Source organism: Embiotoca jacksoni, unplaced genomic scaffold, assembly GCF_022577435.1.
Source record: "Embiotoca jacksoni isolate LCO1_2020_lvr unplaced genomic scaffold, fEmbJac1.0.p SCAF_7, whole genome shotgun sequence".
In the NCBI taxonomy this organism is placed as follows: Eukaryota; Metazoa; Chordata; class Actinopteri; family Embiotocidae; genus Embiotoca; species Embiotoca jacksoni.
This window is the reverse complement of record NW_027185425.1, coordinates 5493240-5506427: the sequence shown is the minus strand read 5'-3', so window position 1 is coordinate 5506427 and position 13188 is coordinate 5493240. Positions and strand designations below refer to the sequence as shown.

Sequence of the window (13188 nt, the reverse complement as noted above, 5' to 3'; positions counted from 1 at the left end):
TGTTTATGGGTGTGAATATCACTGATATCCCCTCCAAAAAGGACACTATTACGAGATATGAAATTGGCAGAGTTAATCAAACCGAGGCTAATGCCTAATATTTGGAATTAACTGAGCCATTAATACTGTGGGCTGCCGTTGGGCTAGATAGAGTGGTTAAACCACCACCGGCGAAATTAAACAGGTTAATTAAAGTCTCCAAATTTACATACACTCCCCCTAAGTCTGTGTTTCACTATTCAACACACATATGCACACAGATACACACTCATATAATTACTTAGACACATGTATGATTACTGTACTTGTGATGGCCTTCCACTTTTTTTCTAATATTCATTAGAATCTTAATTCTAACCTTCACCTTAACCCCTGCTGAATTGTATATCTGAAATAACCTAATTTCTACAAAACCCTTCTCTCCAAACGCACAGAGACTAAACAGTTTCTTTTTAAAAAAAAAGAAAGAAAAAAAGAAGCATATCACATAATAAATCACACAAAAACATCCTAATGTTTTGTGCAAAGCCTTTCACTAATCATTACATGTGGTCTTTTTTTTTTACAATGTTCATTTTGTATGTGCATTGGGCATCTATGGGAATATGCTGATTGTAAGACATAATTTTATTCAGCAGGTCCAGGTCATTATCAGCTTTACATCACTGAACACAGTATGAGACGAGGCTCTCCACTGCTTTCATGTTGGTTCTTCCCATAATTTGTCACCAATTTCTGTATCAAACAGCTTCCACATTTTCTGGTTGTTACAGGAATTTGAACAGTGTGTTCATAATGCAGGGTGATAATCATTAAATGTGTGATAATGAGTCATTTCACAGCCGGAGAGGATTTTTGTCATTGAGCGTGTTCTTCCAGCTCAATCTCAAAGTTAAACCCTAAAACTAACCCTCTGTACGTTTCGAGAAAGGAAACAGCTGTAGAACTTCCAAGATGGGACCTGTGGTGTATTTATAACATCTCTTACTGTTCAGTGACTGGAAAGCATTTTATTTCAGTGAGTTACGTTACCAGTCTGTGGGGGGGGGGGTGAGGTCTGAGAATAAAAGACCAAACAAATAAGCAATCCCTTACAGCAACAAAAGTGGCACGTATGCATTTCCCAGTCATACAGCTGGCTGGTTAGCAGTGGTGGAAAATAGCTAAGTACATTCACTCTACATCAGTACTGTACAATTTCTAGACACTTGTACTTGACTTGAATATTTTTGCTTTATCGTGACACTTCCACTCCACTATTTCACAGCTTTAGTTACTTCTAAGATGGAGATTTGACCTTTTGAAATACGACACATTGTTAAAGATTAAACCAGTGGTTTCCAGCCTTTCTGGCTTTTGACATCTTACAAAGTGTGAAGTCTGTGTCACATTTCAGATATCTGTGAGTTGTTAACAGCTCCACCGAATAGTAATGTTTTTTTTCCTCAAAATTTCACACATGGTTTAATTTCAATAAACGTTCTCATGGTCCAATTACTCAACAAAAATCAAAGCTCAGACAAAACTGGAAACAGATTTGTGTATCTGAACTTCTTATGTCCTCTCCCAGTAATCATTTGACGACCCTTCAGATTTGTCTGCTGTCCCTGTTTATAAAACTGGACATAAAGTAGTTCAAACTAGCTCCACTTGCTACAACATTAGCATGCTGCTTACATACAGATCCTTTAGTATTAGCTACTAATCTAATGATGTCATACATACGAATATATCAGTCAGAGGAAACCAAACCCGTACTTGTACTTCAATGTTTTAGCTACTTGCGTACTTTTAGATAAGCAGGATTTTTGATGCAGGACTTTTACCTGTAATGGAATATTTTTACGTTGTTTTATTGGTACTTTCACTTGTGTAAAGGATCTAAATACCTCTTCACCATTGCTCATAATACACTGAAATAGTATATCTACAATGTCATGTGTATACTCACAAACAAGCATGTCTTAATTTGAAGCTATCAAATGGCAATCACTAACAAACGTCCAAATATGGAAATCAATACATGGATTCTGACGTTAACTGTCATTGTTAGTGATTATTTACAGGTAATGTAAGTTACACACAATAAGGCAGCAGAGCTGGATGCAAACTAGCCGCTGGGTGTAGCAATGAATGAATGGCTCTGACCTAATTACTAATTAAGGGGTAGTGCAGCGCAGGCTTTGCTGGGTTTATGGTTTGTGAAATGAATGTACATTAACTAAAGCTGCTCCTAAAGTCTCACCTTCTCTCTAAACTCAAACAAACATTAATTGTAATCCTTATCCTCACACCGTAATCCTTACGCAATCTTTAACCTAATTCCTTACTAAAACACATCCGATATCCTTAAAAGATCGCGGGTGAGTGAAACACACACGCACACACACACACACACACACACACACGCTGCCTGGTTTCAGGGGGCGGGGCAGCAAGATAGATGGACATGTGAGCTCCACTCGGCCATCAGAGGGCGGGTTTGTAGCGTTGTGTGCGCAACGTGCGGCTCCTTCTGCTGCTGTTGATTATGAGAGAGACGACAGGTACATAAACCTTCCAGCAGAGACACATCGGCTTGGATGCGCCTTTAAAGCTGTGTAAAGAACCATAAGACCGACCTCAGATCTTAGCTGTAAACGTGGTGCCTTTTCATCTCCGGTGTTGTCCCCCTCTAATGAAAGCAGAATTGGAAAACAAAAGGAGTGACTTGAAAGTGCGCAGCGGCCACGAGACAGAAGTCCAAACAGATTTGGCACAAGTAGGCTAAAGAAGTCCAAATGGGTCTCGTCGCAATGGGATTTCAGTTGAAGAACACGTAACCACTCAAAGTCACCCCGATTCAACCCGTTGTTAAGGTAACTGGGAACTTGAAAAGGCGTTTTTGACCGCTGGGATGTTGTGAACGACACGTCGCCTGGGACAGAAGGAGCGGGGACGCAGAAGGAAGAGGGGAACCAGGGCTGGACGAGCACCGGAGGGGATTATGGCTCTCGCAACGCTTTCTCTCAGCATCATCACGCTGGTGCTTACAAACTTGCACCTTTCGAGAGCCAGCGACCGGCATGCGGTGTACTGGAACAGCTCAAACATACTGTAAGTGGCTTTCGGCACCCGCAACGCGGTCCTGTCCGTGTTAACACAAATTAACTGGTGTTCCTCTTTGTTGATGCGCACCTGTGCTGATAACTTGTTTACAAGACAGTGGTCATACCCTGCAGCGACGCGTTTCTTTTTTTGAAACACCTCTGAAATGGGCTACATTACAATACATGCAATAGTTATTTTAATTTTTTTGTTTTTTTTGTTTTTTGCCAGCTTTCAGATAAGACAATCAACTGATTGCAATAGTGAATAACTATCTGAATGTTTCTTTTCATCTGTAGAATAATTGTGAGTCATATTTTCTTCCTGTATTCCAATCACTTAATCGGTCTGAGTACAGTAATGCATCTCCAGTGGGAAACTGTTTCTACGACATTGCTTCTGTTCACCCTGCCTGCAGAGTGCTTGCTGTATGAATATTTGATTTCTGTCTCATATTTAGTCCATCTACTGGCTCTCGGTAATGACTCATTTAAGCAGTTATCTTTTCATTTACCTTGCTTTCACATTTGTGCTGTCAGTCACCCTCTCTGCCTCCATTCAGCATCAAAACGGCTCAAACTTCCATAAATCGGCCTGAGTATGTGTGCACGCATTAACTGTGCTTGCCACACACACACACACACACACACACACACACACACAGAGGCATACATTATTGTACAGAAACGCACATCTGAGCCTGTGCTCAGGCCCTGATTCCTCCAACAACAGTAAGGTTGCTTACCTCAGGTAAGCTTCCTCAGGCTCTCCTATCTCTCTACCTGTATAAAGCCAGCTTGCTGTGGGGCAGAGATCGATGTGGATTCTACTGCCTTTGTCTTCTCATTAACCAACAGTGAATCCATCTTTCTCACATTCTTTTATCACTTCTCCTCACACAACCTCCCTCTTGCCCCCCTCCCCCGTCCTCTATCTGTGTTCCTTCTCTGTCCATTTGTATTCACCTCAGACGCGGGTCTCTCCTATCGCCTCTCTCTATCTCATACTTGGTTATTTTCTTCCCTCTTATTTTTCTACTGTGTCTCACCAGCCAGCCTGTCCCCCTCAATTCCCTTTTTTCTGCATCTCATTACCGCCCCCCCCATCTGCTCCTGGTCCCTCACTCACCTCCCAGGCTCTCAGTTGAAGGCACACGTACAGTAGATGATGATTAGAATCAGAAATTTTATGGAAGTTATTTGAATTCATGTGAATGCATTCCGATATTTGAAGGTTTCCTCTCGAAAAGCTGAAAAAAAGGCTATAAAACCTCAGAAACAGTCAATGTGATGCAGAAACACTGTCACCTCCTCATTAATATTAATGTGTAAATGGCAGACTAACATTCAAAAATGATTTTACATTTATGACTGCAGTTAATCCCATCAGTGTGACATGAAAAGACAAGCAGTGTATTAACTCAAACTTGGTTGCATTTAAGTGCTGTAAAAGGTTTTTGAGTGTCGCAATCAGTATTAGTCCTATCTATCAATTTTAATTAGTCTTTCGTTATGTGCTTCATCTAAAATGATTTTCACAGCATGGGTATGGTCGCTCAGTGTAGTTATTCATTATGGTGTTAGCACATTTGGTGGCTATAAATTGACATTTATGTGCTAGAATGACAAATATGTGCTCATATTAATGAATTCAGAATACTGTGTGTGTGAGAAAGGCAGAAGGGGGGCGGGGGGGGGAACGGAGAGAGAGACAAAGTGCAGGTGTGGGTCTGCCTGCGTGTGCAAAACCTTGCTTTTCTCCACAGCGAGATACAAATCTCTAAAATAATGCAAAAAGTGACCCAGTTTGCAGGTAGCAGACAAATCCTCAGAGGCTATGGCAAGAATACTGATGGCCATCAAGCTTTAAAAGGCCTTAGGCTTGGAGCCACTTCTCCACCACTCTGTCTACATGCATAGAGGATCAGCTGAAGGCCTCACTTGTTCAGCAATGCACCTCTTTCCCTCATCCAGCTCTTGTTATAGTGACAAGCTCAGAAGGGAGCAGCAAGAAATGAAGGCAGCAACAGCGAGACAGAAACCAGAGGCCTTTAGGGCCAAAACTCTGGTTGAGGCTGTAATGTTTTACCCTTGAACGCAGCCTTCAGCCCAGATGGTTACGGCACAGCTGCAAGAAATGGGATCACATGGAAGCCAAGCTGTTTGTGCCAAAGCCATGAAAATGGCTTTTTATGAGGACGCTCAGCTAGATATGTCTTGCACTGGTGTACTGAAAGTCAAAAGTGGAATGTCAAACAGGTGCAATCCAGTAATATTGTGCTGTTTGACTTTATGCAGCTTTGCTGAGGTAAATCAGATGATTTATTACAGTTTTTTTTTTTCTGTCTCAGATAACTTGAAGCGAGATGTCTCGATTATCAAAACCCAAATAAATACCTCGGAGTGCTTTGATTACCTCCCAAGTCCGTCACGACTGCACTACCCCCCATTAGAAAGTGTTGGGCTCAGCTTCCGCTCTCAGCAGTGCGCCTGGCCAACTCGTTACAGATGTCCCTGCTAATGGCTGACTGAGGCAAGAAAAAACACACACACAGGCCATTAAATCATCTCGCATCTGAGGCCATCTGCCAATTAGAGGGGGGAGATGTGGAACATCTTGAGAGCATGCGGGAGCAGCGATGCACTGCGGTAGCCTCGCCTACCCACAGGCAGCGTCCTGTGCGCCTGCCACCGCCTCCCATCAGGTGTTTGGTCTCACTGGTTAAACAGGACGCATCTCCATAATTGGGCACCCCATGTCAGCATGATGAAAACAGGAGCACAGCTTTCATTCAATCTCCCACACCTTTGCTAAGTCACACAGTGTCCCTATAGCATTTAACTTAGCAGAACACCAGGGCATAAGTCTTGCATGGGTGTAGGAAGGAATAGCAGGGAATTGAGTTTGAAAATGTCCCACGTCTCTGCTAAATTGCCATTCCTTTGCCTGCTCAGCAAGATGAAAGCGTTCTTTCGCCGTTTGTGGCTGATCCTCAGTGATTTACAGCCCTGTGTGTTTCGTGCTACACATTATAACCCCGATTTGGACCTGAAATGGTGTCTGCCAAGTCCATAGACCACATGATGAAGAAACAACTCAAATTATCCGACACACTATACGTGGTGCTACAAAATATATTATCACCTTGACAAATAGCCTCAACGAGAGTTCGAGGGAACCGAGGCCTGGTGATCAATGTTGAGCCGAGGTGCCGTCTTCCTCAACAGGCTCATTAACCGCCAGATCGTATGTGTGGGCGTACAGACCAAGCTAGACTCGGAGTTGGTTTCCTGTGGGGCAAAGAAAAACCTGGCGCCCTGCAGGGAAAACTTTGTAGATGTTTAGCTGCAGGAAAGGTAATCATTACTGAGAAATAAAGGGGAAAAAAAAAAAAAAGAAGAGATGTGTGGTGATGGATAAAGAAAAATTCTGAAAATAAATGGAGAGGAAGAGAAGGGTGTAAAGTGTGAAGATTATTACTGTGGGGAACAGGTGTGCGTAATGGAGAGATTGTGGCAGAAAGGAAGAACATCATGCTGGAAAGTACAGCAGTCTTTCACCTGAAAGAAAAAAAAAAAGAAGAGGGGAAAGATTGATTGAGTTGGCCAAAAGTCATGAAGGGTGAACGAGAACGTGGGCTCTAACGGATATGGAAGTTCGCTTATTTGGCTGAATGTGCTCTAGCTGCTGTTTTCTGAGGAGATGACACCCACAGGAGTTGATCCGAGCTAATGTGGACACAGTCTGGGTCATTCATGTGGACCGGTGCTCAGAGACAAAAGCTCCCACCATTCACCTGCTCCTCTGCCCCGCGCGACAGACGGAGCATGCAGCAGACAAGCAGATTTGCTACCTGATTACATGCACGTTCGTCCGCCTGCAGCTCCGTCTCTTGGCTGTCTTGGCAAGTTTGCATACAAATGCATCTTATTCACTGGCATTCAGTTGGTTCCTGCACATTCACTGTACCACAAAGCCACCTCAAAGAGCATTAGATACTATGCAGTTTTTTCCCTGCTTGCTTTTGAGTTAAATGAGAGTGAATGCTTGTGAATAGCTGGCAGAAAAGTGCAAATTGTCTTACTATGCCTTTTCGAATTGAGCATGTGTCTCCATTTCTAATGGAGCGTTTCTCTCGCCAACTATTCAAGTTGTTTGTGAACATTGTTGCATTTTTATTTATTTATGTAATTTTTATGGTTTGGACATCCAAAAGATTAATCTGATGAATACTTTTAAATGGATAATTAACTTGACAATGTCACAGAGCTTCATTAAAGCATAGATCTGCAGGGGTGTCTTAAAGCTTATTGGTCTGCCAAGTGGTGTGCTGGCCATTTTTAGCTCATTGGAATCTGCCATGAGTCACATAAATGGATAGAGAAACCCTGAAAGGATATCTAATGGTTCGTATGGATCCACGAGTGGGCGTGAGGATCAATACATTATATGGTATGGGAAGGTGAATGGACCCCGGCCGAACAAAAACACAAACCAGCTTGCTTTCTGAGCAGCAATCAATCTGAGTGCATCAGGTGATCAATTTCCCAAATGCATTTTTAATTTGATTTTGCGGTGTCAGTAAATTGCTGTGAAGCATTTGGAGCTCAGCTCGGGAAGCTCAGCTCCAGTATTGCCTTAGAACAGCATGCTTGAGAATTGATTATTACGGGCTTGTCAGTCACTGCTCCGGGGTTCATGCTCCTTGGAGGCCTTAACTGTGTCTGCACTACACAAGGTCTTGTATCTGCAGAGGCAACTTCAGAGAAAACAGGTTAAAAAAAACATGAAGCCGGGCACGACGAAAGAAAAATACGTTTTTAATAAATCTTTCACTTAAACATAGTGCAACTTAGTCCCATGAAACATAAAAATGAAAGAATTTTTTTTTTTTGAATGAGTCTGTGAGACCAAAACAAACCGTAAATTAATTCTCCATGAGATAAAAATGAAAGACTTTCTTCAGAGCATACTTAAGATTCTGCTGGCTTTACAGATTCAAAGGTTAGGTGAGAACATCAGTGTACGCTTGTTTTTGCCAAATGTCTCACTTAGTTAAAAAAAATCTACCCTATTTCATCATGGGAAATTTTGATTTTTCTATTTGCGTTGCATCGTTAAGAATTCTTAACACTTACAGTCAAACCTATGTGAAAATAATTGCAAAGACTAAAGACAATTACATAAACTTAAAGGCTGCTGCTGTTGGTAAACAGTAATTTGACTCTAGAGTGTAGTTAAATTAAAAGGTGGCTGGTGACGCAGAGGAAACCTCAGGAGGAGGTACTTAATCAACCTGGAATTTAATGGCTATAAACCAGGGGGGGAGATTGTGAAAACTTTGACTTTGACCCTGTCACAATAAAGTCTCCCATCTTGCTTTTTTTTTTTTTATCCTCTCTGGTCCCTCCAGACGTCCAATGCACTCTAAGCCTACTGAGCTTCATTATTATGAGGAATTGGCAAGCTTGGTGAACCATTATAACCCATTCATGGGCTCTGATGGAAAGGTGCCACGAGACTCATCTAAGAGCTACCCCCAGGTGAGGAAGAAAGGCGCTTACTTTCTCTGGAGGAGTCCAAAGAAAAACATGGTTAGGCCCTTCCTTCATATGCCATCAGAAGCCATTAGCATTGCTGTGCTCCAAGGTTATAAAAACTACAGTTAACTGGCAGTGGGAACCCACAGGAGATAGTCTTGATCCCAGCGAGGTAGAACCAATTTCAGACTCAATGATTTGAATGCAAATGCTTTTTAAAAAGAGGGCTTTCCAACTTCTGAATGGCAGCTCCTCAGAACATTACACTGGGAGTCTGCACTGCAGCGCCACTCACCCAGTGGGAAATTATATTGCTGCTATGATGAAAATGGCTGCCATGGAGGAAAAAGATCAAAGCTGTTGATAGGTGGATGGTCACCGGCTGGACTTTGATTATTTGGAGAATGGGCCTTGTTATGCTACATGGCCTGAAAAACGACATGGCAGCCACAGCAGTTGGTCAAAATAATTTGTTTTTTTATTGAAGCAGAAGGTATGGCAATCGAGGTAGTATTTTCCAGCGCCTTCACGAGTTATCGGTGTCCCTTCATAAAAAAGGCAGCGAGTGAGGACACAGGTTTGTGCTCTGTCATATCTTGTTCTCTGTTCATTCACTTCAGGTCTTGAGCCGTGACAGGTCTTCCCTCTAATGCTCTTGGGTGCTTAACAACAGCGGTGTTACGAGAAGTGGAAACTGTCCTCACAGCTTAGTGGGTGATACGGCTCCAGTTTTCCTTTTTATGTGAGGGCAATTTCAGATATGGGCAGCGTAATAATTAGATATTCTGTTATAATTGAGATTTTTCCTATTGAAGATGTAATTATATGAACGTCTGAGACCCTGTAGCAGCTGTCATCTCTGTAATAAGAATATTTGAAGAAAATTGAAATCTCTCTCTTCTGCTCTGTGCATCCAGAATGACAAAAAGTAATTTGACCCCTCAGCAGCAGCAGCAGCAGCACCAGTAGCACCACCAGCAGCAGCACCAGCAGCAACAGCTACCACATCCACCGGCTTAATGTATCCCTCTTATGCTGTTAGAGGGAACATTGAAATCAGTGCATCTTCAAGCGAAACTGCTCCATTACAAATATGATAGGAAAGTCTTTAGAGCTTGAAAGTGTGATGTAAGTGAATTGGACAGGAAGCTACCTACTGGCAAAAATGAATTTTTTATTGTTGTGAGGGAGCTGGAGGGCTCTGCAGCTCAAATTTAACATTTGGAGATGCTCTGCTTGGTGAAGTAGTCACATAGTCATGAAATGAAACGTAATTTTTATTTAATTTTTTAGTTGACTTATAGCTGTCGTAAAATGTACAGTATGACCTGTACCAGGTAGTATTGAGCCGGGGGTCACATGGGCCCAACAGTGCTTTTAGAGGATGTCGTTGCTTCGTTCAAAGGACGCAATAAACAATACTGTACTGTACAAAGCTGTATCCCTGGTGAGTGCAACGTAATATCAGAATATTATGTCTAACTCATTTTAGACATTATATTACAGCATGTCATTTTTCTAACTTCAGTAGGGGTGTCTGAAGGAGCGTTACATCCGTCTTGCCTTCTCATCGCCCCCCCGTAGTGGCGTTACTCTGAAAACTGTTGAGTGACAAGGACAGATACAGGAGATCATTCCTGCCCACCACTATCAGACTACACAATAACTCACCTCTGGTCAAATCCATCACCCAACAATAATACCGTTGGTTGTTTGTTTGCTTGCTTAATTTCTTGCGCTATTGTTGAGTTAGTTTAATTTAATATTATTCTATTTTATTGTATATATTGTGCATTTTCATATTTAATATTTTTTACTCTGTTATTTTTATTGCTTTACCTGTATCTATAATGCTGCTGTAGTGAAAAAATTACCCCTTGTGGGATTAATAAGGTGTCTGTCTGTCTGTCTGTCCGTCCGTCCGTCCGTCCGTCCGTCCGTCCGTCCATCCATCCATTCATCTATCTAAATATCTTATCACCATGTTGGTTTTAGAGAACAGTAAAACTATCACATCCTTGCCCTTACGTAATACAATACACAACACAAAGTCAGCAGATCAGAATACAACTCAGTGGTAGCACACTGCAGGCTTCCATATCTCCAACCTCATCATTTAATCAGGTCTCGTGTTGGTCTGTATCAAAAATCTATTCGGAATTCATTTGCCGCCTTGATGTGTAAATTCAGCTATGGTTAATACATGAGCCACGGCAGATGCATAATCATGTCTCTCTACTCGCACACATGTTCTCCTTTTCCTACCTGGTGTTCTCACCCATTGATTTATATGAACAATACGTGACTCATATCTGGCATGCTCCATCAATGGTGGCGTAGAGGGTGTGTGTGTGTTCCCCTTCCTTCTACGGCCTTCTCTCCTGATCGGTGCGTTGGTAAAAGAAAAGATCTACAGTGCAGTCTGTTAATGGTATTTGTTACGATCGGGTGTGCAGTGTGCGGAGGGATGTGGAGGGGCGGTGTCCTGCGCGTCATCACAAAACTTTGAGTGCCGTGGTATTAATGACGGGGTTATTGAGGAAATGTACAGCAGAGTCAATCGTCTATCTGTTCAATATGTTCCCCTGATTAAACTGTGCACACTCTCCTCTGGCTATGTACCAATCTGCTGCAATGCTTTGTTTGTTAACTTATTTATTGGGTTGGTTCAGCTGCTTTGCTGCTTCTGGCTTTGGGCTATGTACAGCAGACATCTGTGGGTGGTACCCTCATGACCGGAACTGTGTGAAAGCCCCTATTTCTTACACGACTTCTACTTTGTGTGTACAGTATGTGTCAGAAAATGGCTTGCGTCTCGTGCTCTCTCTCGTGTGCGTGTGTGTGTGTGTGTGTGTGCTGCCCGGGACCGTGTCTAGATGCGCATTGTGTTTAAAGCTGGGAAACACAGAGACGAGCCCAGCTCCTCACCATGCTGTGTGTGGGTGTATAGAATATCAATGTCCTGCTGTGCTCTCTCACTCCGTGTTGGTCTGGCTGCTATTAGGTGGCATTTAAGGTGTTTTCATGTCTCATCGCCTGTCTGGGATATTTTGTGCGTGTGCGTACGTGCTTGTTTGATTGATCGTCTTAATGCAGAATAATGATTCCGTCTCCCTGTCTCTTTTGGTCAGCTCCCCCACCCCCTTCACCCCCCCCCCCCCCCACGACGTTTGCCTCGCGGAGCAGCAGCCCTCGCGCTCTTCCTGCCGTGTTGTTTGAAGTGTTTTTGCTCAGCCTTCTGTTCCTGCTCTGTTCTCACCTTGTGTGGAGTCAATGGGAAGTCCCTGAAGACTGCTCCGCTCAACCGCATTGCCGTGCGTGGGAGGACAGTGGGCACTGCCGCCCATTTGCCTCCCTTTAATTTATCGCTCTGTGGCAATTGAAAGAGTAAATCGCATTCGTTGTGTCATTATGTAGAAATCCTTTTTGCTCACTGCACGTGCACCTGAGATGAGCTGTGGTGTTCTTGTTCTCTGCAGTCTCCGAGTTTGCAGTGTGTCTTCCAGTATAGGATAAAGTAAGTATAGGTACAGTAAGAGATAGATGGTTATGATAAATAGATTTGCTTTTGTAGCACTTAAAGGGATTCTGTGCCACTTCCCAGGAGGAGGAGGTTGGAGGAGGAGGAAGAAAAAGTTATGACAAAAAATAACCAAAAGGGAGGTTGGGGGGGGGGGGGGGGGGGGGAAATGCACATAAAAAAAAGGCGATGCAGGAAGGAGATACAAAGCAGAGATGTAAAGGCAGAGAGTGGAGTGTAAGTTGGGGGAGGGGGACGGGGATATTCGCATGTAGAGGAGAGGAAGAGTCTGTATGGAGAATATTAATGGTGTGTCAGGAAGTAGAGTATCTTTAAAGACCTCAACCTTTCTGCTGTTGCTCATGCGTACTGTATCGGAACAAGCAGCTCAGAGGCACCGCTGTAAAACCAGGAAAAACGGCAGAATATGCATCAATGGGTCGACTTGAACCCGCACATTTTACTCCGAGTATTTGTCAGGAGCTGATCGCAACGGCCAAAACAGCTGGAAAGGAAATCTTATCTGTCCCCGTTCAGCAGATATTTCCCCCTGTGTGTCAAACAGCATTTAAGAGCATTTGTTCGGCTCGATAAAACATGTTTATTAGAGGCGACTTGTTTGTCCCTCTCTCATTATCAAAATCAGTGTGCCTAGAGGTAGGGATCTGGCCTGCAACACCTGCTCTGCTTGTTGACGTAGATACAGCAAACATTTACCCTCGTCCTCACCCATTCACTCTCCTCTCAAACTGTATCTCTTTCTGTCTGCATTGTACGCTCAAAAACACTCGCTGATCTTTGAGATTTTTGTGTCGGGGCTCTGAAATTCCTCCCAGCACTGACAGACGCTGGGATCTACAAGCAGGAAGGAGAAGGAGCTGCGGGAAAGAAAGAAAGAGAGACACTGAGACTGAGGTGATGCTCATTTACCACATGATGCAAGCTAGAAACATGCTGTCGCTCATGGAAGCGTGTGTCCTAGGTGACAGTCAATGACAGGGCCAAGAACCAGAAGAGGAGGAAGCACAGGAAATAATAAAT

General features: G+C 43.1%; 1 protein-coding gene across 1 annotated transcript in view; it reads left to right on the top strand.

Annotated features, from left to right (window-relative positions):
- Positions 1 to 2486: 2486 nt before the first annotated feature.
- The window catches only part of efna3a (ephrin-A3a), a 56392-nt gene continuing 45690 nt past the window's right edge, over positions 2487 to 13188 (top strand). Inside the window, exon 1 of the mRNA XM_069176410.1 lies at positions 2487 to 3096. Within this exon, the coding sequence (XP_069032511.1) occupies positions 2987 to 3096 (110 nt within the window). The 5' untranslated portion in view covers positions 2487 to 2986. The remainder of the gene's footprint in view (positions 3097 to 13188) is intronic.